A 26,955-nucleotide genomic window follows, 5' to 3' on the forward strand; every position below is an offset into this window, starting at 1 on the left:
ACAGATGAGTGGGTCTCTTCTGCTCTATCTTGGACTGTAAGGACATTTTTAATTGCAAGTTGGAGACTGATCACTTGGATAATGCCAAGAGTTCTCAGGTCAATGAAGCAGTTTTTGAGAATATGACTTTTTTTTCATTAGGGTCGAACTATAAAGAATTTCCTGTATAAATAAATGTACCAAGAACTCTTGTAAGGAGTGTAGACTGTTACACTTGCAACTGAGTATTTATTTATAATGACAGACAGATCATCGGTTTGCAGCATGTCACTTTAAACAGGAGATCATTATGACAAAAAGTAGTTACATGGTTTTTGTGACAGTTTACAATATAAATGATAGGTTTGTAGCATAAACCTATTCGCTGGAACGTTAAGGACAATTTAATTACACAGCAAAGCAAGACACGAGTAGGCAAAGTTCTTCATGTTTCTCGTGCACGGGAGAGAACCGGACAAACGCCGTTCCTTCGCTTGACCCCAGTTGTTCTCGCCCGCTCCCCCGTAACACTGCTCTTTTATTGAGGTTACATGAATATGCATAGGTTCATTAACATATGACGTCTACATACAAACAAAGAGTACCTTGCCTGTGTGTGTGTGTGTGTGTGTGTGTGTGTGTGTGTGTGTGACCCCATAAAGACTTCCCTAACCCTGCTGGTCTGGAAGTCCAGCAGTTCATTTAAACAAAAGGCACTTAGACTAAAACAGATATAGCTACATTTATCCTACCGTAAAACAATAAGACAAGGTACGACCTCTCCCATGCTCCCAGAGTGCTCTGGAATGCACACAAAGTTTGCAGACTATTAAGGATCAAACCTCTACCAATCTAAACTAATTATAAAACTCTAAGCATATATGACAATCAACAATACAAATCTAACAATAAATGCTCTGGTTTGTTGGATTAGATTTTAATATTTAGAAATATTATCATTAAGACCAGTTTATAAGTGTAAGTGCACAAAGACAAAAATATTGCAAAGATAAAAAATAAACAGCAAATATGAAAACCAAAACTAACATCGTTTCTGACATCCAACAACAAAAGTGCAACAATGGAGTAATGAAGCAATAATAAAGAAAGTAAGTAAATATGATATCACTGAATCAGGCAGTCAAAAGGAAACTATATTTACTTTAGTGAATATCAGATATTGCCAATTTTTTGCTGGTTACAACAATGTTTGTTTGTTTTTTTTGTTTGTTGTTTTTCTATTAGTTGAACTTTTGCCAGTAAAAAAAAAAAAGAGCCAGTGACACACATCAGAAATCTTATTTAAAACAAACAAAATTATATGTCTCATTGTCTCTCTGACTGACCCACTCATACTGTCCTCCTCTCATCATGCCCACAGCCCTGCCACAATCCTCAGTCTTTCCCTCTCTGCTCCACTTCTCATAACAGACCAGCTTGTCATTGACCCAGAACCACAGATCCAGAGTGCAGGAGTAGCGCAGGCCGAGCCAGACAAAAGGACTCGAGGCATTCTTGGCTCTCACCTCTGCCCATCTCTGTTGGTAAGGGTTAGTGATGGAGACCAGTCCTCTGTGAGACTCTCTGCAGTAATCCAAGGCCTCCTTCCAGGTCTTGTTTTCTTTGATCAGGATCAGTTTATCTGCCATAAAGAAAAAACAACACATTCAGTTGAATCTAGTGAGCTGTAAACATGAGAAACTCTCTGTGCTGTTTATTTTGTTCCAATTAAAAAAAAAAAACCTAGAAAAAGCGTGTGTGTTGCTCTGCCCTCAGTAGAAACCAGTATAATAACAATAATGAACTTTGTGCAGACAGGTCGACAACATCCTGAAATATTTGTGTTTTTAAACTTTTAGGAATCCAAAACAACTTCTCTCCATATTTACAGACAACAGAGACTTTAAAACGTTGGTTGAACCTACCAGTAGCTCAAAGTTATCCCACAGATATTTAAAGTCATCTGACTGTCAACTAAGTGTGTTCATGTTTATGAGATTAATTCAGCAAACATGCAGATGTAGGTGGAGGAAAAATATACAACATGTTCAGTTGGATCTTGTCAGTGATTCCAGTGATCCTCCTTTTAGAGAAACCAGTCAGACACATGTTGATAAAAACTCACCATCATAACAGAAGAAGGGTTTTTCTTTGTCACATTCATCAGAGCTCCATTTTCCTGATCTGTTTAACAGAGTCATAGCACATGTCTTGTTGCTTTGTTCATCATTGAATAACTGCATATCCCAGTATCTGAAAGAGGAATTACTCCCATCTGACCACCTCCAGCTGTCTCTGAACAGACCCATCCACACACTCGTGCTACGGCCAATGAACAGAGCCTTCATTTCTTCTCCATCTACCTGATCGAGTCCACTGGCCAAGTCAGTGTGATTTGATCTGCAGTAGCTCTGAGCCTGTGTCCAGTTCATAGATGTTTCAATCAAATACAATTTTTTATTGTCTTTCTTCTTTTCTGTGAAACAAACAGAAAAACACACAAAGACATCCCCCAATAATTTGTTTGTCTTTTTTCTCAATTTACAATTATGTGATTCAATTATATTTTTATATCATGATTTTATAATATTATTTAATATTATGTACATCTCCTCACCATCATAGCAGATGAACCACATAGTACTGTCACATGAAACATCTGCCAGCTTTTTATCTCCATTATCGTATCTTTACCTCCCACAGTTCCCAGGCGGTTCTTTAACAGTTCTTCCATTCAGATTCCAGCTGCTGTCATTATGAATGTATTCCACTCCTGGCAGAGACCAATGCCACATCCTGTTTCCACCTGTGTTGTTCAGTCCAATCCAGGCTTCTCCTTGATTCTGTGCAGAGTTACGGAGTCTGCTCATGTCTGTCATGTCAAACACTTTGGCCAGGTCTGTATATTTCTCTCTGCAGTAGCTCTGTGCTTCATACCAGCTCTTGTTTTCTTTAATAAAGTGGTACTCATACAGGCGGCATGTAAAGAGGCAACACTGACCTGAAATACAGAAATATGATAAACAAAAAAGTCACATTAGCAAATCAAACATAAGGTTGAAACTGTCACATAAATGAGACTCTGACTGCAGTGATTGTGCACATATGAGAAGACTGAGTGAATCTAAGCTAAAGTCCTTTATTTGCCCCTTTCATACATACAATAGGTCCAGGTACATTGGAAATCTTATGCAGAACTGAGAGTAACAGTCAAATAAGTACAAATACACACATACATATAAGGTATAAAACAAAGTGCCTGCAGAGGTATTATATAAGATTTTTTTTAAAACAGAAATTTAAAAAAAAAACATGTCAAGTAGTAATCAGTAGTAATTAAGTAGTAATCTACAGTCATTTTATTTAAATTAAAAACTGTATATTTGGTGAAACAATCCACTTACCCATCAGAATAAGCAGATACAGACTCCACTGCATCTTTGATCTGACAGATGAAAGTGATGTTTTATTGCTCAAGGAAACAAAGATTTGAACAGAACTTCTTTGATGCACACTTTACGTCAGGAAAGAAAAGATGGATTAAACAGAAAGCTAGATAAAGAAAAATAGTGTGAACATTATGAACCAGAACAGAAATTAATTCATTTTTAATAATTCAGCAGCTCATGGAGAAGGTAATGAAACCATTAATGTTACTCATCTTGGAAGTTCTTGTTATTTTAAGCTCACAAGTCTTTTCAGTAAAAGTTGTGCAAGATAAAAGTTTCTTTTTTGTAACACATCACAAATTATTTTAAATATTCTCTACACATCACCTCTGTATCACAATCATGAAATGATATTACAGTTTTTAAACTTTCATGTGATAATTTCTTCTCTATCCGATGTGTTCATGAAGACAGCTCTCAGGTAAATATTGAAACACAGTATAGAGAGCTCTTTTTGTCCTGGTCAGGATTTGAATATTAAAATAAAAGTCTGACTTTCCCTCTGAATGAATGATCCACTGATGTGAGGGATTTTTATATTCCAGTTATGAAAGATGTCATTTACATTATGAGAAAGAGAGACAGAGACAGATTCATCATGTGCTTGGTGATATGATGCAGGACTGTTGGCCTACCAGGATAAAATTTCTGCTTCCTACATTTGAGTCATTTTAATAAATTTGACTATTAAGGCACACCGAGTAGCTAACTCTACTTCTGCTTTCGCTCATAAACAAATTCTGTGCTGTGAGTGGGATCCAAACATCATGCTCAGTGAAATGATGTCTATTTTTGTGTAAGGCATACAGACTTTAACACGTGACCATCAGGCAGTGTCATAGAGGCTGAGATCTCTCGGCTCAACTCTGGCCAGAAGTGAAGTGAAAAGATGTTTTATCTCTGTTGTGGGCCGTGCTATCCTCTATGCTGTTGCATGCTGGGGCAGCAGGTTGAGGGTCAGAGATGCCAACAGACTAAATTAACTGATCCACAAGGCCGATAAAGTTGTGGGGATGGAGCTGGACTCCATTAAGGTGGTGTCTGACAGGCAGATGTTGTCCAAGAAAAAGACAATGTTGGATAATACCTCCCACCCACTCCATGACGCACTGGCTAGTCACAGGAGCACATTCAGTGAGAGACTGAGATTACCAAAAAGCACCACAGAACGACACAGGAAATCATTCCTGCCTGTGGCCATCTCCCTGTACAACTCCTCCATCTAACACACTGTAAACACTGCAATAGTTACACCCTGGCCACTTTCTCATTACTTTCATTGCATTACATCCTGCAACACCTCGACCGCCCGGGAACTTATGCCAGGGTCCTGTTTGTGGACTTTAGTTCGGCTTTTAACACCATCGTGCCTGAACTTCTCTCCTCCAAACTCTCCCAGCTCAGCATGTCACCAGCTACCTGTCAGTGGATCACCAGCTTCCTGACAGATAGAAAGCAACAAGTGAGGCTGGGGGAGATCACCTCTGAAACTCGGTCCCTCAGTATTGGTGCCCCTCAAGGATGTGTCCTCTCACCACTACTCTTCTCCCTCTACACTAACTGTCATGAATCGCTGTGCGGCAGGCAGGAGTTGGACCCAAAAGGCAGGCACTCAGGCACGAAGTTTAAACACAAAGAACTCAGCTTTATTCGCTGGCAGGAGAAAGTCAAACAAAGCAAACTAAACTGGAAACTCACAAACTAAACCCACAGAGAGACACAGGGAGAGCCACACAGCATGAGGGACGACGCGACACTGACTCAGAGAAACACAGGGTTAAAATACACTGGGAAGTAACGAGGGGAATGAGACACAGAAGGAGGGCACAGCTGGGAGAAATCAGGACTGACGAGACAAGCAAAGCAGGACACATTCACATAAGACACGGACCTTCAAGGTAAAACAGGAAGTATCACACAGAGACGCAAACTTGACACAGTGGAGACAGCAACTAAGAAACACAGAGACATAAACCATAAGGCAGAGGACTCTAAGAACCGAGAGACACAGAGGGGAACTCAAACATGCAGACACAGACTTACACAGAACAGAGGGGACACAGAGAAACATGAAGGGCAAGGGATCGAAACTAGAAACCATAGAATAACTCACACAAGTACAATAATACAAACATCACAAGGAACTAAAAATGCTGGGTCAGGAGACCCAGGACCGTGACAGTACCCCCCCTAGTAAGGGCTGGCTCCAGACAGCCCAAAACCAGAAAAACAAAACCAAACAGAAAACAACCCAGGGCGGGCGGCGGGGGTCCAGGACGGAGGGCTCGGAACAGAAAACAAAAGCAGAGCACAGCAAACACCGGGCAGTTCAGGGGGCCGACCATGCGGACGGCAACGGCGGCGGGGAAACAGTTCAGGGGGCCGGCCGCGCGGAAGGCAGCGGTGGCGGCGAAGGAGACGACGGAGCAGTTCAGGGGGCCGGCCGCGCAGAAGGCAGCGGCGGCGGCGAAGGAGATGGAGCTGTTCAGGAGGCCGGCCGCATGGAAAGCGGCGGCGGCTCTCAAGTGTCAGGCATACTGGCCGAGGCTCGGTGGGCACAGGACCAGTCGAGGCAGGACCAGACGGGAATGAAGACTCGGAGGAGGCCGGACCAGACGAGGATGAAGACTCTGAGGCTGCAGCTGGCGAGGATGAAGACTCTGAGGCTGCAGCTGGCGAGGATGATGACGCTGGTGGAGCGACAGGAGGCTGAACGGGCCCCTCGGACCCTCCAGCGGAGACGGGAGGCTGAACAGGCCCCTCGGACCCTCCAGCGGACGAGGCGGGTGGCGGCGCGGGAGCCGCGGAGTGCTGGATGGACTCCTCCGAGCTTCCAGCAGGGGCTGATGTAGAGCCAGAGGGTATTGGGACCCCTGGCTGAATGTTAAGCTGACCAGAAGACTGTACTGCTATCGGGGACTGGGCCAATGGTTCAGGTGCGAGCTGAGCTACTGGAAACACGGGGAGCTGAGCTACTGGTGGAGGTGAAGCAGATGACTGCACGGGAGACTGATTTGAGGGCGTCTGTACTGATGTCTGTAGTAACGGTGGTGGTGAGAGTGGAGTAGGTGGTGGAGTCGATAACTTCACAGGGGAATAAACTAGAGGTAGTGGGGACGGTTGTGGTGCTGGTGGTTGAGTGGATGACTGTGCTAAGGGAGGCTGCACTGGGGAAAGCTGAGCTGCAGGAGACTGCACTAGAGACTGCAGTGACGGTTGTGGTGAGAGTGGAGTTGGTGGTTGAGTAGACGACTGAGCTAAAGGCAACTGAGGAGGTAACTGAGTGGCAGACTGAACTGAGGGAGACTGAAGTGATGGTAGGGGTGAAAACGGAGCTTGTGGTGGAGTTAACGACTGTGCTAGCGGGGACACAGGAGACGGAGCTAGCGCTTCTGGCTGGGCAGCTAAGTGAAAAAACACAGCCCCGGAATAAACAGTCCCAGAGTCAGGAAACTCCTGATTGTCCCTTCCACTCACCACAGCTGGCAACTCAGAAGTCTCGGGGTCCGGCTGTGGCGGTGGGTGTCGGCGGCGGGAACGCCGTTTCTTTTTTGATGATGGCTCTGACGGGCCGAGCAGCTCCACGTCCGGCCCTTCAGGCAGGTGGGCAGTAGCAGCTGGGGGATGAAGGTGGAGCTCATTTTGGATTAAATCCTGTTCGAGTGGGTGGAGCGCACTGAGTAGCCAAGGAAGACCAGAGATTAAACGCTGTAGTCTGGTTTCCACAGCACGGCGAAATTCCCTCCCCTCATGTTCGAGCCACAGATGCAGGAGTCTTTCCACGGAGTAGATTATGTCCAGACGCAGTTCTTCTGGTGGGTTGAGTGCTGCTGGGTCCATGTCTGGTCGCGTCGTACTGTCATGAATCGCTGTGCGGCAGGCAGGAGTTGGACCCAAAAGGCAGGCACGAAGTTTAAACACAAAGAACTCAGCTTTATTCGCTGGCAGGAGAAAGTACACAGAACAGAGGGGGACACAGAGAAACAACCATAGAATAACTCACACAAGTACAATAATACAAACATCACAAGGAACTAAAAACGCTGGGTCAGGAGACCCAGGACCGTGACACTAACGACTGCACCTCCAAGAACTCAGCTGTTAAACTCCTAAAGTTTGCAGATGACACCACTGTCATTGGCCTCATTCAGGATGGTGATGAGTCTGCATACCAGCAGGAAGTTGAGCAGCTGGTACTCTGGTGCAGTCAGCACAATCTGGAGCTGAACACTCTTAAAACTGTAGAGATGACAGTGGACTTCAGGAGACATCCCTCAACTCCGCCCCCCCCCCCCCTCACCATATCAGACAGCCCTGTGTCAACTGTGAAGACCTTCAGGTTCCTGGGTACAACCATCTCCCAGGACCTGAAGTGGGAGACCAACATCAACTCCATCCTCAAAAAGACCCAGCAGAGGATGTACTTCCTGAGACAACTGGGGAAGTACAGTCTCCCACAGGAGCTGCTGATCCAGTTCTACACTGCAGTCATTGAGTCTGTCCTGTGCTCCTCCATCACGGTCTGGTATGGTGCAGCCACTAAACAGGACAGGAGCAGACTGCAGTGGTCTGTACGGGCAGTAGAAAAGATCATTGGCGCCCCCCCCCCCTGCCCTCCATCCAGGATCTGTACCTCTCAAGAACCAGGAAACGGGAAAATCATAACAGACCCCTCACACCCTGGACACAGACTTTTTGACCTGCTGCCCTCTGGCAGACGGTACAGAAGCCTGGAGACCAGGACCACCCAAAATAGGAACAGTTTCTTTCCCCTTGCCATCTCCCTCCTAAACAGTTGACCTGTCACACTGCTCCCACTGCCAGACTGCAGCTGCACCTTATGTACATTCTGTAGTATTCATTCCACCTCATTTCTGTATTCTATGCATATAAGTTTAGATTGGTTATTTATAGTTTGTTTACACAGCTTTGTGTATGTATGTGTATGCATGTGTAATGTATATATAGACACGTGTGCGTGTGTGTGTGTGTGTGTGTGTGTGTGTGTGTGTGTGTGTGTGTGTGTGTGTGTGTGTGTGTGTGTGTGATTTACATTGCTGTGCTTGAGAGCCTCCATCTACCGGAACCAAATTCCTTGTATGTGTCTGCACATATACTTGGCCAATAAACACGATTCTGATTCTGATTCATATATTGCTTTAGTAAGTATCCAAAACATACAAGTTTCATTTATATAATTTTTCAAGGAATCTTATATCTGTTTTCACTCTTGTGTGCTTTTCATACAAGTTTCACACAAGACAGATACAAACTTAATAAGATTTATATACATCTTTTCCATATGGGTGTGTAGCTAGCACATCATTTAATACCAGCTAGCCCAACTACAGTAAACCTACAAAAGCCACTGCTATTATGTTTTCTGTCTTCGTTTATGCCGGAAGTGATAGCAGAGCTCAGGCACGTGCAGGGGGGGGGGGGCTAGAGGGGCTTGAGCACCCGCCCCTTTCCTGATGGGTGCCCAAAGTGCCCTTTTGTTGAGGCAACTTTTTAAAAAAAAAAATTATTATTATTATTTTTTTAATGTGTGTGTGCGTGCGGAGTCCTTTCTGTGCCCCTCAACAATAATATTTAACTATTAATCACAGTTTTGCTAAATAAAAGGATCTGGCTTGCATCAGTCACATGATCACTATTAACCAATGATCGCCCTTGACGGCAGAACGCGCTGGTTACGAGCCGGGAACGAGCTCACAAAGAGCACGCGCATTTGTTGCGGTCCGGAGCTGTAGGAGAAACACAAGTTAACTCAGAGACACAGACTGATGTGACAAAACCAGTAAGTAGGTGTACAGCGCACACTGTAGTGTATAGCACCAAGGAGTATTGGCTTATTACGTACACGTTGGTAAGCTGTCTTGTTGCAACTGACGAACTGAAACAAACGAGCGTGCTGTGTGTGCAACAGCGCGACAAACATTACCTGTCCTTTTATTAACTGCACAAGTAGTGCTGGTCATAGCTGCTGGCTACCTGGCTGTCATGGGTCTGTAGCTCTGTCACCGTTTTAGGGAACATATTTAGTTTTAAAGTATTTAGAAACATATTTAGTTTTAAAGTAAGTTTCCGGGCTTTTCCTGCCTTTCTGAGGGGATTATATTTCACTAAAAAACGATCTAATATGCATGTCCACATAATTATGCATTATTATAATTATAATATTTTAAAAAACACACGCTGTATTTTAAAAAACATACATTAAGAAGCAGATTATATTAGATTTATATTTTAAATAAGACAAAAGTTGGATTTTACAGCAGTAAAATTATTGTATCTCTACAGTTTAAAAATGTAAACGGTGGCGCCAGTGTCCGGCAGCCTCGCCTCTGTCAGTGCGCCCCAGGGTGGCTGTGGCTACAATGTAGCTTGCTATCGCCTGTGTGTGAATGGGTGGATGACTGAATGTAGTGTAAAGTGCTTAGGGGTCCTTAAGGACTAGAAAAGCGCTATACAAATGCAGGCCATTTACCATGTACCCATCAGGTAAAACATTGGCGACGTTTGCTTTGCCTTGTTGCCCATATTAGATTCTTGATGAATGTGTGTTGTTGTTATTCAGCCTGGTTCAATGTGCCCCTTTTTAACTTTGAGCACCCGCCCCTTTTAACCTCTCTGCACGGCCCTGGCAGAGCTGTACGTTTTAATTTTTGCTGTGGCGGTTAAGATGTCGGATTTTTGGCTTCACGACCCTCCTTTGTGGTTCGTACATGTCGAAACTCAGTTTGCTTTTCGTGGCGTTTCGGCCAACGACACGAAATACCACCATGTGGTTGCCTTGCTGGATCCACTGTCCACCCGCCATGTGATGACCCTCATCTGGGATCTCAAGGGAAATACACCGCTGTCAAGGTGCTGCAGCGTTGCTACTCCCTCTCTGATGCAGAGCGGGCCAAGAAACTCCTCTCTCTCCCAGGCCTGGGTGATGGTACCACTCTCGAGGTCATGGAGAGCATACTGTCCTTGCTAGGAATGGATGACGGCAGATTCCTCTTCACTCAAGAATTCCTCCAACATTTGGTGGTGCAAGCTGGTAAGCCTGGTACTTTTCCCATGAAGTATTTGTTAGTGCTCATTACAAGGCAAATGAGTCAATGTAAAGGTTTCTTTGACACAAACTGATACCAGATGTTACTGTTGTTTTAAATCAGGGATGTCGAACTCCAGGCCTGAAGAGCCAACAAGTTTAATATGAACAACGGAATTTTTTTCAGCAGTATCACTCAGATGTGTACAAGTGTCATAAAATAGCAGATTCACTCATTGCACTCCTTTGTATGCTTACATATAAATATAATATAAAAATAATATAAATAATATAAATATAAATGAAGAAGTTCACTCTTGTGAAGTTTTCATTGTTTACACACAATGGGTGTAAAACAATAAAACTGAAGTACAAAAAACAGAAAAGAAAACAAAGAGCACCAGCCACGGAGCTAAAATATGTCACTGCACTGTCAGGTATCACCTTTATTAATAATTCATTATATTTCACATCATTGATCATTAATAAAATAATCACAAATATGCAATCAATAAATAAAATATAGTTGAAGTATTTTTCCCTTGTACAGCATTCACACTGAGTTACTAAGTTTAATGTGAACAACTGTCTGTGAAGGTCCTCAGTCATCCAGGTCATGGTAGTCTAAGGAGCTTGGAGAGAAAAGCGTCTGGACTTCTTTAAGTTGTTTGAATATGTGAACAACTGAATTTTTTTTCAACGGTATCATGAAATAATACACACTCACGCATATGTGTACAAATGTCATAAAATAGCAAATTCACTCAGTGCACTCATTTCTACACTTTACATATAAAAATAACTTTCTTCTCTTTCTACAGGAACTAAATTCTTCTCATGACTGATGTGTGACAGAGTCATTGTGGTAGCTACAAACTTGCAGCCACTTGCGGCCCACGTCACCTCTACTTGATGTGAAGAAATATAATGCAATTTGGCCCTTGAAGTTTTTTTTGTTGTCGAGTGCGATGTTAAAATAAGTTCTTTAACCCTTTAAGACCTACCATAGAACCAAGTCCGCCAGAGCTTATATTATATTTTTACATGCTGTGGAGCCATTTTTGGGAGCATTTCAAGTTGATATACATCAATACAACCATTATAGCCCAAATTTTAATAATATGTATGCATTAAGTGCATAGTAATTACATAAATTGCAAAAAAGTGCAATAAACTACAAAAAAATTGAAAATCGTTTTTGTTTTTTTTAACATATATTTCTAGTTAGAGAAATTTAAGAGGCTTATCCCTCAAAACTCTAAATACAAAAAAGTTGCACAAAATAGTTTCCCACCACAGGAACTTTATTTTGAGTGTCTTCATAGTTTTATTTTTGAAATACACCAATTTTTATATGCTGCAGGAAAAACGAAAATAAATATTATACTGCAAATTTGCAAAAAAACCCCAAACAGAATATGCATCACAATAAACTATTCCCAACAGTGCAATATGAGTCCTAAGCATCCCAGAAACAACACAGAAAGTCATAAAGTCAAAGATAACTTTTAAAAACACCAGTATAGGCTCATGAGGCCCTGATGGTAAAAAACTACATTTCCACGAAAATGACGTCACTTCCGGTTTAGCTGATCAGATCGGCAAAGCGTGTTTCTGGAATATTGTGTTTTTGTTCCTGCAAGCGCTTTTTATGCAGTTTTTGCAAAGCTATATGTGGAAGGAAACTGTGACCTAGGACAAGCTGATGGCATAAGATGTAAGTACAACTCCTCCGGTTTCATATGCAAAAAAAATTATTGCGCTACCTTACGTGGTTGCAGTGCTACCGGGATTTAAAAATAGTTACGCAAAACAGAGCGTGCCCACTCCGACCGGTTTTAAAAGGTTAAAACCCCAAAAATGATTTCATATATAGGCAATATGTCACAATGTTTGAAACGGACTCACGTGCAGACCAGGTATCCTTGATAAAGAGAAAGTGCGTTTATTTACAGTGAGACAACAGGTGAGAATATATATACAGTGTGGCGGGGGAAAGGGTCCGGGGCTCCAGGGTCCAGGGGGAAGCAGGGATTAATCCAATAAACGCTCTCAAAACAATAGCAGAAGTGCTGCCACGTGTCTGCCAGAAAGAGAGGACCAATTTGTTTATTTGATAGTTCAATGAAAGGCTTCAGTTAGTTAAGAGTTATTAAAAAACAACTTGCATTCATGTTTGCAGTTTTGTCTTGTTATACAATATTTCAACTTTAAAAAACAAACAAAACACTGTTTACGGAAATGTTTGTGGGTGTTTTCTTGTTTGTTTGTTTTGTACACAAAAAAAGAAAAAAAAAAGAAAAAGAAAAACACTAAAGTGGCCCTCCAATGAGATGACAGTGCCAGCAGTGGCTCACACCTCATTAAAGTTTGAGACCCCTGGTCATGTTATTGAAATCACACAGTAAAGTGATCTTTGCTTACTTTTTGATGTTTTGATCATTTTATTTGCCTTGAAGTTCTCTTTCAAATCAAGCACCTGGGGCAGATTCTTCTCATATTTTGCAAAGCATCGCCTCATCATGACACTGACACACATTTTTATATAAACCTGGAAAATACTGAAGGTTTTAGGATTTAGAAACAAAGCAAGGTATGATATGCAAAGTTGGAAACTCATTTTAATAACTGTCTAGTCAAAGGGTTTGAGAAATGTCAAAAGAAAAACAAATAAAAATAAAGTGATTGTGGTTAAGGCTGCTAGCACATTAGCAGAAGTAAAGAACTGTAGTTCATGCAGTTATTTGTAAATACAAAACAAGCTTTTTGTATCTGTGAACAGAGGGTAGCTTTGTAGATTGTGATCCTTCACTGCCAAGTAACTTCTGCTTTATTATTTATATATTTTATGAAGGAAGATTAAAGTGACCTTTGCTTACCATTTTTTTTGTTTTGTTTTTTAAATTAATTCTGTTACACTATTAGAGATGTGTTTTAAATCCAAAACCTCGAGCAGATTCGTCCCATATGCTACAACATTGTATCTTTATTACACTGAAACATAATCTATGTTATTTTTATATAAACCTGGAAATAATCTGAAACTCTTAGAATTTAAAAACAAACTTTTTACTCTCTGCAGATTTTCTCATATTTACAGTGGAATTATTTTAACCTGCACAGTGTTTTCCTTTTAACTTTACAGTAGTCAGTGTGTGCACACAGGAAACACAGACCAGTTGTGTGCATTGTAACTCATTAAAAGTGACAGCCCTCAGCCAATCAAGTCATTTCTTCAGATCGACTTTAAAAATGTGCTTAATTTAAAGATAGCTTTTTCAGATGAATTAAAAAGAAACATGTTGACCCTCACTAAGAGTTCTGCCTTGTGGTTTGTGGGAAAAACTCCATAATGCAGCAGAATAATGAACCCGATCACACCTTACACAGCTTTACATGTTTAAAAGCAAACAGTGCTGACTGTGATGGACTCATTACTGACTTCTCTTACAGTTAACTGAACTCAGCCACACTGATTATTCACAAGGGTGCAGAGAAAGTCAGCACCATTCTCACATACATGACTCACAGTATCAGGTCTGCACAAACTCGTGGGGTCCATGCAGCGACAGTGTTGCTGTCAGTACAGTAAAAGTGGGAGTGGGGTCAGGGTGGGTGTTTGGAGTGGGTACTTTATCTGACTTTATATAATGAAAGTAACATGAACATCCCATTCATTATCCAGAACCTTCTTCCATATAGCACAAAGTGACACACGTTGGAGAAAGTGTGCAGCAGGAAGAAAGTCAAACACACTGGCAACATCTAGAGGACAAATAAGGAATAACAGTCTGAAAAACTACAACATCAAATACATTTTACTCTTTTAGGCTACGTTCACACTGCAGGTCTTAATGCTCAATTCCGATTTTTTGATCAAATCAGATTTTTTTTGTCTGCTTGTTCACACTACAGATAAAATGTGACAGCAAACGCGCTCTAGTGTGAACGCTCAAAGCGGCCCACATGCTCAACAGAAGATGTCACACACAACGCGCTCTGTTTAGACCCAGAGCAAACAGTATTGTTTGACTGATGGCCCTTAATATAAAGACTTCGGACTTCACGTTTCCCAATTTTTGCTGTAAGTTATTTTGTTATTTACATAATAATGTAGATAACCTAATAATTATCCTCATTGCTGTTTTAGAGGAGCGGTGCTTCAAAGGACAGTTGCAGATTTCTGTCAGAATCTGCAGATTATACAGTACAAATAAAATGTTCACGTTTCTCCAACGTTGTCTTCCCAGCAGTTTCACCGGATGGCCAGGAAGCGTTCACGATGTCTTCTCGGGCGCTTCTCCGGCGCTGATAATTGGCGTCTGTCTTGTGTCAGTGACGTAAAAGACGGATTTAATGCGATTTGACCGTTCACACAGCAGTCGCTTTCTAAAACATCAGATATGTATCGGATTCAGTGCCACATAGAAGGTTAGTAGATCGGTCAAATCTGTGTGTCAAAGTATCTTTGGGCAGGTGCTGAGCACTGAGTTGCCCCCAGTGCTCCCACTGGAGGGTGAATGTCAGGTTAAAAGAGCTTAGGCAAGAAAAAAAAACAAAACACTTTTGTCAATGAATGAATGAGGCTTGTAGTAAGAAAGTGCTTTTTGTCAGTAAGTCACACGTGTAAGGATTTTAAGGGTTTTCTGTAGAAATAAATGTACCAAGAACTACTGTAAGGAGTGTTGATTGTTACACTTGCAACTGAATATTTATTTATCTTGACACACACAGATTGTCAGAGGTTGTGTGTGGAGGCGTGGAAGAGATGACCCAAACGCAAGACTCACGGTGCAGAAATGATGAGGATTTATTGGAGTGGGTGAATAAACAACGCAGGAACGGCAGAACTGACTAGCTGACTGAAAGACTGAGTGGCTGGCTGAATAACTGAGCACTAACGGGAACGACTACATAACATCACACAAACATCAATGACACGACAAGGGCTGAAGGGAAGAGAGGGCTTAAATACACGACTAACAATGACAACGATTGGAGACAGGTGAGTGAACAGCTGAACCTAATGAACTAATGATAAATGGGAAGAGGACTGAACATAATGCACACAGACCAAGGCTAACACAATAAAACAGGAAGTGGAACAGGCAGTAGATAAACAGTGAACGTGAACTGAAAATACTGGGTCAACGACCCAGAAACCCTGACACAGATCACTAGTTTACAGCACATCACTTTAAATAGTCATATGAAAAAAATAGTTACCTTGGTGAAAGTTTACAATATAAATGCTCTGGTTTGTCGCATTAGTTTTAATATTTACTAACCATTAAAGATTAGAAATATTATCACTAAGACCAGTTTATAAGTGCACAAAGACAAAAAGATTACAAAGATAATAAAAATAAAATAAACAGCAAATATGAAAACTGAAACTAACTTTGTTTCTGACGTCCAATAAGAAAAGTGTAATAATAGAGTAATGCAATGAAGAAAGTAAGTATAATATCGCTGAATCCGACAGTCAAGAGGAAAATAATAAACCATATTACTTCAGTGCAGATCAGACTTTATCAGTGTTGAGCCATTTACAGCTAAAGATTTGATTTTTGCTTCTAGCTGAAATTTTGTCATCACCAAAAGAATCAGGCATCATGACTGAATCAGGCAGTCAAAAGGAAACTATATTTACTTTACTGAATATCAGATATTGCCAATTTTGTGCTGGTTAAAACAATGTTTGTTTTTTTTGTTTGTTGTTTTGCTATTAGTTGAACTTTTGCCAGTAAAAAAAAAAAAAGAGCCAGTGACACACATCAGAAATCTTATTTAAAACAAACAAAATTATATGTCTCATTGTCTCTCTGACTGACCCACTCGTACTGTCCTCCACTCTGCATGCCCACAGCCCTGCCACAATCCTCAGTCTTTCCCTCACTGCTCCACTTCTCATAACAGACCAGCTTGTCATTGACCCAGAACCACAGATCCAGAGTGCAGGAGTAGCGCAGGCCGAGCCAGACAAAAGGACTCGAGGCATTCTTGGCTCTCACCTCTGCCCATCTCTGTTGGTAAGGGTTAGTGATGGAGACCAGTCCTCTGTGAGACTCTCTGCAGTAATCCAAGGCCTCCTCCCAGGTCTTGTTTTCTTTGATCAGGATCAGTTTATCTGCCATAAAGAAAAAACAACACATTCAGTTGAATCTAGTGAGCTGTAAACATGAGAAACTCTCTGTGCTGTTTATTTTGTTCCAATTAAAAAAAAAAAAAACCTAGAAAAAGCGTGTGTGTTACTCTGCCCTCAGTAGAAACCAGTATAATAACAATAATGAACTTTGTGCAGACAGGTCGACAACATCCTGAAATGTTTGTGTTTTTAAACTATTAGGAATCCAAAACAACTTCTCTCCATATTTACAGACAACAGAGACTTTAAAACGTTGGTTGAACATAAAAGTAGCTCAAAGTTATCCCACAGATATTTAAAGTCATCTGACTGTCAACTAAGTGTGTTCATGTTTATGAGATTAATTCAGCAAACATGCAGATGTAGGTGGAGGAAAAATATACAACATGTTCAGTTGGATCTTGTCAGTGATTCCAGTGATCCTCCTTTTAGAGAAACCAATCAGACAAATGTTGATAAAAACTCACCATCATAACAGAAGAAGGGTTTTTCTTTGTCACATTCATCAGAGCTCCATTTTCCTGATCTGTTTAACAGAGTCATAGCACATGTCTTGTTGCTTTGTTCATCATTGAATAACTCCATATCCCAGTATCTGAAAGAGGAATTACTCCCATCTGACCACCTCCAGCTGTCTCTGAACAGACCCATCCACACACTCATGTTACGGCCAATGAACAGAGCCTTCATTTCTTCTCCATCTACCTGATCGAGTCCACTGGCCAAGTCAGTGTGATTTGATCTGCAGTAGCTCTGAGCCTGTGTCCAGTTCTTCTTCTCCTCAATCAAATACAATGTTTTATTGTCTTTTTTCTTTTCTGTAAAACAAACAGAAAAACACACAAAGACATCCCTCAATTATTTCTCACCTGAAATTCTGTCTGTCTCTATCTTCTCACTTCACAATTATGTGATTGCATTATATTTTTATATCATGATATTATAATAATATTTAATATTATTCATATCTCCTCACCATCATAGCAGATGAACCACATAGTACGGTGACATGAAACATCTGCCAGCTTTTTATCTCCATTATCGTATCTTTTCCTCCCACAGTTTCCAGGCAGTTCTTTACCAGTTCTTCCATTCAGATTCCAGCTGCTGTCATTATGAATGTATTCCACTCCTGGCAGAGACCAACGCCACGTCCTGTTTCCACCTGTGTTGTTGTTCAGTCCAATCCAGGCTTCTCCTTGATTCTGTGCGGAGTTACAGAGTCTGCTCATGTCTGTCATGTCAAACACTTTGGCCAGGTCTGTATATTTCTCTCTGCAGTATCTCTGTGCTTCATACCAGCTCTTGTTTTCTTTAATAAAGTGGTACTCATACAGGCGGCATGTAAAGAGGCAACACTGACCTAATATACAGAAATATGATATAGAGATTATATGAGATTATTGAATTCACTTAAAAAAGTAAAAAACAACAACAACAACAAAACGTGTGAGGTCATAATCTGCATTAATTTTAATTTTAAACAAACAATAAACAATCCACTTACCCATCAGAATAAGCAGATACAGACTCCACTGCATCTTTGATCTGACAGATGAAAGTGATGCTTTATTGCTCAAGGAAACAAAGATTTGAACAGAACTTCTTCGATGCACACTTTATGTCAGGAAAGAAAAGATGGATTAAACAGAAAGCAAGATAAAGAAAAATAGTGTGAACATTTTGAACCAGAACAGAAATTAATTCATTTTTAATAATTCAGCAGCTCATGGAGAAGGTAATGAAACCATTAATGTTACTCATCTTGGAAGTTCTTGTTATTTTAAGCTCACAAGTCTTTTCAGTAAACCTCGTGCAAGATAAATGTTTCTTTTTTGTAACACATCACAAAATATTTTCAATATTCTCTACACATCACCTCTGTATCACAATCATGAAATGATATTACAGTTTTTAAACTTACATGTGATAATTTCTTCTCTATCCGATGTGTTCATGAAGACAGCTCTCAGGTAAATATTGAAACACAGTATAGAGAGCTCTTTTTGTCCTGGTCAGGATTTGAATATTAAAATAAAAGTCTGACTTTCCCTCTGAATGAATGATCCACTGATGTGAGGGATTTTTATATTCCAGTTATGAAAGATGTCATTTACATTATGAGAAAGAGAGACAGAGACAGATTCATCATGTGCTTGGTGATATGATGCAGGACTGTTGGCCTACCAGGATAAAATTTCTGCTTCCTACATTTGAGTCATTTGAATAAATTTGTGTATCGAGTCACACCATATTGAGTAGTGTCGCGAAATCGATCAATGTAGAGCAGTGTCACAAACCACGGAGGCCCCAGAACAGTGCAATCAAACGTTGAGTTTATTAACAGCCCAGAGAAAACATCAACATATGTCTTCTGACCAAAATACATGTTGTGGACACTTATAAAGCAGTGGGGTACACGCCCATGGCGTCAATGACAGATTAAAATAGGTTCCAGACATTAGTCACAGTTAATCGTACATCTTGTACATCTTTAATAGCTATAACCAGACATAGAACTTCTCATTTTGATAACACCTTCAAGGTAATAATAAATAATAAAGGTAATAATCTTAAGCCCAAGGGCTGGTTATAACCTCCAGTCATCTGTTACCAAGTAGAATAAAATGCAACAGGTTTGCAACAAGAAGCTGGAAACATTTGGGCCTCTGCTCAGGCCTATTCCTAGTTTATATGTATTATATGTACTGTAAGCATGCATTGCAGTTATCCTTCTATGTTCTAGTTTCCCTCAGCATGTATCACCTGGACAGTTACGCCAGTGAAGCTTAAGACCCTTGATGAACCGAACATCAACTCAAAATAGGCACAGATATGCAATGTGTATAAAATACTTCTAACCATACTTGTAATAAAAGTTAACAAAATGGAAGGATCCTCAAATGGACATCTTCAATAAACAACTGTAATGCAGTATCAATACTGTGAGAAATATTATTAGATGAAATAATGCTGTAAAGAATGTTATTAATGCAGGTATAATGATGCAGATTATATGGCAGCAATAAAAGAATTTCTGTATCTCCACAGTAGCTAACTCTACTTCTGCTTTCGCTCATAAACAAATTCTGTGCTGTGAGTGGGATCCAAACATCATGCTCAGTGAAATGATGTCTATTTTTGTGTAAGGCATACAGACTTTAACATGAGACCATCAGGCAGTGTCATAGAGGCTGAGATCTCTCGGCTCGACTCTGGCCAGAAATGAAGTGAAAAGATCAACATCCAGTCTTATATGTGATTTATAGATTGTATAGATTAAGGAAATTGTGATTGACAGACCCAAAGTTTTAAAGAGATAGTAATGTCAAAGTGCAAAGTGACGTGCAGAGTGATGTCCTTTACAGCATATCTCATTTTTGGGGGTTCAACTGTGGTCCACAGATGGGGGAGAACTTTTTTTGACTCTACTTAATCTCTTGTGCATTATAACATCAGTGTTGTCATCTGTAGACCTCCATGGGGTCATTGTGGACGTCAAACTTTGACTCATTTTGGATGTTGTTTGTATACTGCCTCTGTAGGCTCTGTATTCACATGTTTCCAGAGGGTGGAGGACATGTTTTCTACATGCTAAGAGTTCATTTTTCTGTAGCTTTGTTTACATATTTTTATGCATCCCCAGTTATCATATGTGGCTGAGACAAACAAATGAAGTCATTGGAGAATGATCTGGAACAGCATGGCACAGTACGAAATGGGCTAGATTACAACAGTTATGTGTGAAGGAATGCAGAGAGATCAGCGGACATCTACAAGGTAGCGCAGACTCTTGACACTAACGGTGTGTTCACACCGAACGCGATGGACGCGAATAAAACGCCCCAAACGCCCCTAATTTGACTCGTGTACATTCGCGTCTCAACGCGTGTCCAAGAAAAATCCATCGCGCGTCAAAATATGATATTTTGACGCGCGTGAACCGGAAATGTGGGAGGAATGTGGGAGGGAGTTGTGCCAGACCGGTATCTTTGCAAGATGGCAGCTATCGAGCTAGCGCTTGAAGAGAGAGTCTCCCTTCTCTATGTACTGTGGAGAGCAGAGCAGCAGCGTAAAAGACGTCCTCGCCGTACCTGGGTCCATCAGGTCCTCCAGAGGCATGAGCAGTTTGGTGAGTTTCACCACTTGCTCCAGGAGCTGCGCCTGGATGACGGCCGATTCCAGCGCTATCACCATCGGCCAGTTTGAGGACCTGCTTTCCCTCGTCGGTCCCAGCATCGCCCGCCTAGACACCAACTACAGACGCTCAATCCCACCTGCAGAGCGCCTGTCCGTCTGCCTGAGGTTAGTAAAACTATTTAATACGGTAGTCCTTTATTGATATCTGTGCTAATATGCTAATCCATCCAGTTATACACTGCTAACATGGATGTGCTATGCTAACAGTGAATGCTGTCGGTGTTTACTGAAAGCAAACTGTGGTACAGAGACGACTCTTTATAATATTTCTAGTGATACTCAGAAGCTCTCATCAAGTCCCGATTTAATTCGATTTATGCTGTTATCAGTGTTTGCATGATAGCATGGCTGTGGTGTCACATCAATGTATGCGCTCGGTGTTTGCTGATATCAAACTGTAGCATTAGGACCACTGAGTTAACCTTTGTAGTGATACTCACTCCTTTTTATTTAGACCTGGTTTAATTCTGGGATAGTTGAATATTTGTATATAATCCCTGCAGCTGTCAGACTCTATAGCAGGGGTCACAGCCTTTATTAAAACAGAGTTAGATAAAACTGAACAGTTTGGTTCATCTTTAGTTACATGGTTCTATCTTGATAAGCTGTCTTATCACAGATTAATTTTTCAAAAATATTAATGATTTAAGCAAGGAAAGGGCTACATGTCAACACACAACTCTTTATTTCTATTAATGTCTTACTTAATTCCTACCTGATTGACATGTTTAGGAATTGTGAGTGATTGGCTCACTGTAGTGGCAAAAGTTGCTACCAATCAAATTATGATATGTTAAAGTTAAAACAAAACACAACTGTTTTAGATATTATCTAATATACATTTTGTAATTATCCTTATAATTACAAAAGGTTTTATGTAAGATTCATGTTTTGTGATTTAAATCTGACATCACAAAAGTATTTTGGAATTTGAATAATGTATTTTGTAACTGCAGCACACATAATACTGATTTTGAACAATTTTGTCCAGGTTCCTTGTCACCGGGGACTCCTTCAGGACCATCGCGTTCAGTTTCAGAGTCGGTGTGTCCACGGTGAGCCAGATCACCCCCCAGGCAGCGACGTCCATCTGGGACTGTCTAGTGGACGACTTCATGGCTGTGCCTTCACCTGGAGACTGGCGGTCCATCACAGAGGGATTCCAGGAGCGCTGGAACTTTCCTCTGTGCTGTGCAGCTCTGGATGGGAAGCACATCCAGACAAAGGCACCCCATATATCATATAGGAGACACACACATTGATATACACTAAATATTCATTTCATTTCTTTTTTGTGGTGCCCAAATTGATGCACCTGCTTGATTTTGTTTAAACAATTATTGCACACTTTCTGTAAATCCAGTAAACTTCTTTTCACTTCTCAAATATCACTGTGTGTGTCTCCTGTATGATATTTAACTGACATTTTTTATTGTAACAACCAACAATTTATACAGGAAAATAATGTCTATTAACAAGGTTGCCCAAACTTCTGCATCCCACTGTATCAGTATATTTTGTCATTAGTATAATATGAAATAAATTCTACATGTGTCAAGTCGTGTGCCAACATTTGCTGTGTAGTAGAACTGAGACATTAGTCATTATAAACATTTATTTAAAATAATATTAAAAGTCTCAAACAGAAAAACATTAAACATAAATATATAAAATATAAGAATTTACAGAGAGACAGGAATAAAAAGGACCAGCTGCTCTCCAGAGCAGGAACAAGGCTGAGGAGGAAATGCTCCATTGGAGACTGGTGTGGCCTCTTCAGGGACTCCAGGATGGCCAGCTCCACCGCCGATGGACCGTCCTGGGACCCGTCCCTCATCTGCCTCGGAGCCGTCCTCCTCTGTGGGCCTGTAAAACAGCACAAAACACAAAGAAATGAGAAGGCTGCTACTAGATTTTAATTTCAACATTGAAAAAAAAAAAAACAATAACAGGATATAATCAGATTGGTTGTAGATATTTAGTAAAGGTGATCACAAGGGAATCCCACCGACTAAAAAGGTATCAGTGCTTGCTGTACATATCTGTGGGTGCAGCAGCAGGAGCTCAGGGACTGGGGATGCTCTGCTGCAGAATCAGTTGGTTCTATCAATACAGTATTAAATGTTAACAGGTTCGATATAATAATCGTAGAGTAGACAGTGGTCCCTCATTTATTGCAGGGGTTCTCAGAATAACTAGCCCCTGGTCACAGTTCTCACAATTGATTCTCAAAGTGCAAACCTTTGTAGATTGCAAAACGTAAAAGTATTATTATGCCGCGGTTTGTCTTCATCTGCCCGCCACTTTCGTGCGCCTTTTTCCCTCACGGTGCAGGTGTCTATTTCCGAATGAGGCTCATAGTTATGGGTGTTTTTGTGCTGTTTTTTCTATTGGACGCGATGGTTATCAAAACCAAACGTGATAAATTTGGCAAGCGCAGGAGATTTGTCAATCAGGCTGCAGAATGCAATGCTGTACTGTGCAATAAAAAATCAGCGAAAAAGCAAAGCAGTGACGGATGAACAGCGGGACCACTGTGTGCTGTTTATTAATAAACAATAAAATATATTCCTAAATGATAACATGCATAAAAGCAGAACGGTATTTGTACATCAGTGGGAAAATAGCGGTGGCTTGCTAGCTTTTGTGCGGCTTCCCCGGGTCAGTGAAAACTTTCAAAAGAGAAATGAATGAACTTACCAGGTTGCCCGATCTCTTCACATATCTTCCTCCAAGCTCGGTCCTTTTTATTCCTGTCTCGGTACTGAAAGCAGCTGGTGTTGTACAGCTCCGAGTTGTTTGCTACCGCATTGATTAGCCTTCCCCTCCATTGAAGTATGAAAGGCTTTGGCTGGATCTGCCCCTTTGACCTAGGTAACAGCCACGTCACCAGGCTCCTGATTGGTTGTCGCGGCGCGATTTGACGCTGGAGTTCAGATTTTTCCAACTCGAGCGGTAGACGCGAAACGCGCGTATGCACAAAATGCAACACAAAAACTCACGCGCGTGGTTTTATTCGCGAGTCAAACGCGCCAGACGCGCTACACTGACGCGCGTTTCACGCGTTTTGGCGTTTTCGCGACGCAAATCTGCTTCCGAATTTTCGCGGGACCCGCAATCGCGCGTCATCGCGCCTTTCCATTGACTTTACATGTAAACCTGACGCTCTATTCGCGTCCATCGCGTTCGGTGTGAACACACCGTAAGACAAAAGTGAGCAGCTGCTCGGTGGATTTCGCAGACATGTCAAGTTTCTCACAGACAGTTTGTAAAATGTGCGGATCAACAAAGACTGTTGAGCAGACAGTTCAGCAGACGTGCACAAACTTCACAACCACATTCATTTCCTCTTACAATCATCAGCTCTCCACAATAAACCAGGAAACTTGTAAAGGTGAATCATATATAATTACCGTATTTCCCGGACTACAAAGCGCACCTGAATATTAGCCGCACAAGCTAAAATCAGGGGAAAATCCTGTTTTGTACATACATTAGCCGCACCTGACTAAAAGCCGCAGGTGTTTCAATGTTGACTTATCATATGTAAGAGAATATGCACAAAGCGAATTGTCAGGAAAGAGATGGCTGTTTGGAGACACACCCCTTTTATTAATATTTTGAAAATCAAGTTATGGGTACATATTTGCACATGTGCTGTGCTTCATAAATGAGTAACAAATGTAGTACATAACAGTAACCTACAGCACACCAGAAAAATAGATTCGGACTACCTTTTAGGCTCAGGTGCAGTGACACGGCTTTAACAAGAAGAAAAGTCAGTCATTCACCACCATCTTCCTGCGCACTAAAACCACCAAAGTCCTCTTCTCCAGTGTCGGATACGAACAGGCTCAGGGTGGCTTCGTCATCCACTCTCAGCTTCTTTCCTTCGTTGTCACTTTCAAAACCAAAGATAATCCTCATTGTCATTGTCAGTGTCGGAGTCGAACACCCTCTGAAGGGCCGTGGCGGTGTCCTCCTCTTCATCATGCAGCAGTCCAGCCCTTCGAAATCCGTTGGTGATCGTGGATGTTTGCACACTTTTCCACGCTGTCAGAATCCACCGGTGGAGTTGAGCACAACTTGCTTTTCGCAAGTTTATCGCCGCTCGTCATCCACGACTCCCGCTGAACGCATAGCGCTACTTTGAAGTTTGTTTTTCGCGCTACTTGTACGGCACTATGTTGCCTGGCGGATGGACATGTGACCAACATACCACTCTTGAACCCCGATCCTTCCGCCAGGCAACGTAGTGCCGTACAACAGCGGAACAAACAAAACAAATCGTCTTACGATATCACAAAAATCATGGAAAATCTATAGAAAAGCGGCACCTGACTAAAAGCCGCAGGGTTCAAAGCTTGTGCAAAAAGTAGCGGCTTATAGCCCGACAATTACGGTACTATATCTCTTAAACTTATTAAACACATTGTGCTCCTTTTAAAAGCAATTTCAAGAATTTTCTAAACACTTTAATTATTCTCATTTTACATTTTAATGGATTTTAACATTTTTAATATTTCAGTGCATTTTAATTTGTTATGGTCCTTAGTGTTTTCCCGTTTTGTATTATTTATCTTTGACTTCATTGTTACTGCCTAGGGTTTTGGAACATATGAGGCAACATGTTTTCCTCCAGGCAAATCCAAGTGTGTCAGCCCTCGTAGGTGATTGGCCAGCTTGAGCCCTGTGGAAAACCGGGAAGCAATGAGTGGCTGATTGAGCTCACCTGCGTCTATAAAAGACTGATGATCTGTGATTCGGCGTGGCTGCTTTAGACTGAGAGCACAGTCCGCCATTTCGGCCCACTTTGTGTTAAACTGTGTGTGTAAAGCCGAGCACTGTCCATCTTGCTTGTTCTGGGGAGGTTAGCTGAGTAGGGTTTATTGTATTGGGTGAACCTGGGACCATTTTGTGGCCTTTGCGTTTTTTAATTTCACACTATTTTCACTGTGTTGAATGGAATATAGCCAAAGTTCCTTAAATGAGCTTAAACGGCTGAGATACAGACATACATCCTTTGTCGAACCTCATGGTCGATTTCTGCCCCATTGAAAACCATTATAAACGCTATTTTTCATTGCACAATTATTATTATTATTATTATTTGTTGTTGTTTTTGTCCCGTTTAGATCTTTAGCCATCAGAATTGTTGTCTTAAGGCCAAGAAAGATGCCAAGTGGATTTATTTTACCAAGTGGATCATCATGTCCTTGCCATATTGGTCCATTTGATTGACCTTTATTATAATTATGTATTTATTTTATTTTCGGTTGCTACAAACGGGACAGACATGACTGGGGGATAGGACAGGGAGAAAGAATGAAAGAAAGAGAGGGAGAGAAAGAAAACCAAAGGGGAGAAGAGACGGTGAGAAAGGGGGGAAGAAAGAAAGAAAAACAAACAAAACACCTGGATCACCTGTATGGAGAAAAAAAAACAGAAGAGAAAGCAAAAAAAAAAGAGCAACATAATAAAAAACAGCACCATCACAATAAACTAGCTAGCAGTAGATAACAGTAGATACTAAATATTAAACGATATTGTGCAGCACGCAAGATAGACAGCGCACAATGTGCTTTGAGGCAGCAGCCAAGAAAGGTGTAGTCCACGTCTGTGAACACCCGTGTGTACACCTGTGTGCATACCTGTGTGGATCAGCATGCTTGTATTCCAAAGGTTTCTCCATGTAACGATCTGCTAGGGAGTGTGGGGAGCCATAGCCCTGTCCCCCAGGGCATGAAGCAGGTATGGAGGAGATCCAGGCCCCAGACATCCTGAGGCCCCAGAGTACGAGGACCCGAGGAGGACCACCAAAAGGGGGGGAACCGTGCCACCCTCCTGGGAAGAGCTGAGTAGAGCCCCAAACGAGAGGTCACCCAGCAGCTACAGAGCAGAGACCAGAGGGGGTTGCAGTGGCGTGCCCGTGGGCTGTGCCAGAGAGGACCGAGCTTCAGGCCCTGAGACCAGAGGCCTGAGGGCACCCCAACCCCCGGAAGGGGCCCGGCCTCGCCAATCGGCCACCAGGAGTGAGCCGGTACATACATGAGCGCCCAGCCCCAGTCGACAAGGACCACCAACACACCAACGTCTGAGGGCATCAGCCACCAGCAGGGAGTGTAGTGAGGGGA

At 41.6% G+C, this 26,955-nt stretch overlaps 2 protein-coding genes and 1 pseudogene across 2 annotated transcripts; 1 reads left to right on the top strand and 2 right to left on the bottom strand.

The window, feature by feature from the left end:
• Positions 1-1,277: 1,277 nt before the first annotated feature.
• Positions 1,278-3,417, bottom strand: LOC146674516 (C-type mannose receptor 2-like; annotated as a pseudogene).
• A 12,842-nt stretch (positions 3,418-16,259) lies between these two features.
• LOC146674517 (macrophage mannose receptor 1-like) lies at positions 16,260-18,162 on the bottom strand. Its single transcript, XM_085396654.1, has 4 exons — positions 18,129-18,162; positions 17,598-17,984; positions 17,089-17,439; positions 16,260-16,603 (listed from the first exon to the last, which is right to left on the bottom strand). The coding sequence occupies exons 1-4, from the start codon at positions 18,160-18,162 to the stop codon at positions 16,260-16,262; spliced, it is 1,116 nt and encodes a 371-aa protein (XP_085252780.1).
• Positions 18,163-20,590: 2,428 nt separating this feature from the next.
• LOC146674518 (uncharacterized) lies at positions 20,591-22,379 on the top strand. Its single transcript, XM_085396721.1, has 2 exons — positions 20,591-20,926; positions 21,813-22,379. Exons 1-2 carry the CDS (start codon positions 20,667-20,669, stop codon positions 22,081-22,083), a joined length of 531 nt encoding a protein of 176 aa, XP_085252847.1. The 5' UTR covers positions 20,591-20,666; the 3' UTR covers positions 22,084-22,379.
• Positions 22,380-26,955: the final 4,576 nt, after the last annotated feature.

The sequence above is a fragment of the Rhamphochromis longiceps genome, linkage group LG3, assembly GCF_057381845.1.
Source record: "Rhamphochromis longiceps isolate RC_006_pf linkage group LG3, R_longiceps_female_GT1.1, whole genome shotgun sequence".
Classification (NCBI taxonomy): Eukaryota; Metazoa; Chordata; class Actinopteri; order Cichliformes; family Cichlidae; genus Rhamphochromis; species Rhamphochromis longiceps.

Excerpts from the sequence above, each read along its gene's own strand:
- LOC146674518 (XM_085396721.1), top strand. The coding sequence starts at position 20,667 with ATGTACTGTGGAGAGCAGAGCAGCAGCGTAAAAGACGTCCTCGCCGTA. Across the intron at positions 20,927-21,812 it reads CGCCTGTCCGTCTGCCTGAG|GTTCCTTGTCACCGGGGACT; the intron begins GTTAGTAAAACT and ends AATTTTGTCCAG.
- LOC146674517 (XM_085396654.1), bottom strand. The coding sequence starts at position 18,162 with ATGCAGTGGAGTCTGTATCTGCTTATTCTGATGG. Across the intron at positions 17,440-17,597 it reads GTGGTTCATCTGCTATGATG|AAAAGAAAAAAGACAATAAA; the intron begins GTGAGGAGATAT and ends TTTGTTTTACAG. Across the intron at positions 16,604-17,088 it reads ACCCTTCTTCTGTTATGATG|ATAAACTGATCCTGATCAAA; the intron begins GTGAGTTTTTAT and ends TCTTTATGGCAG.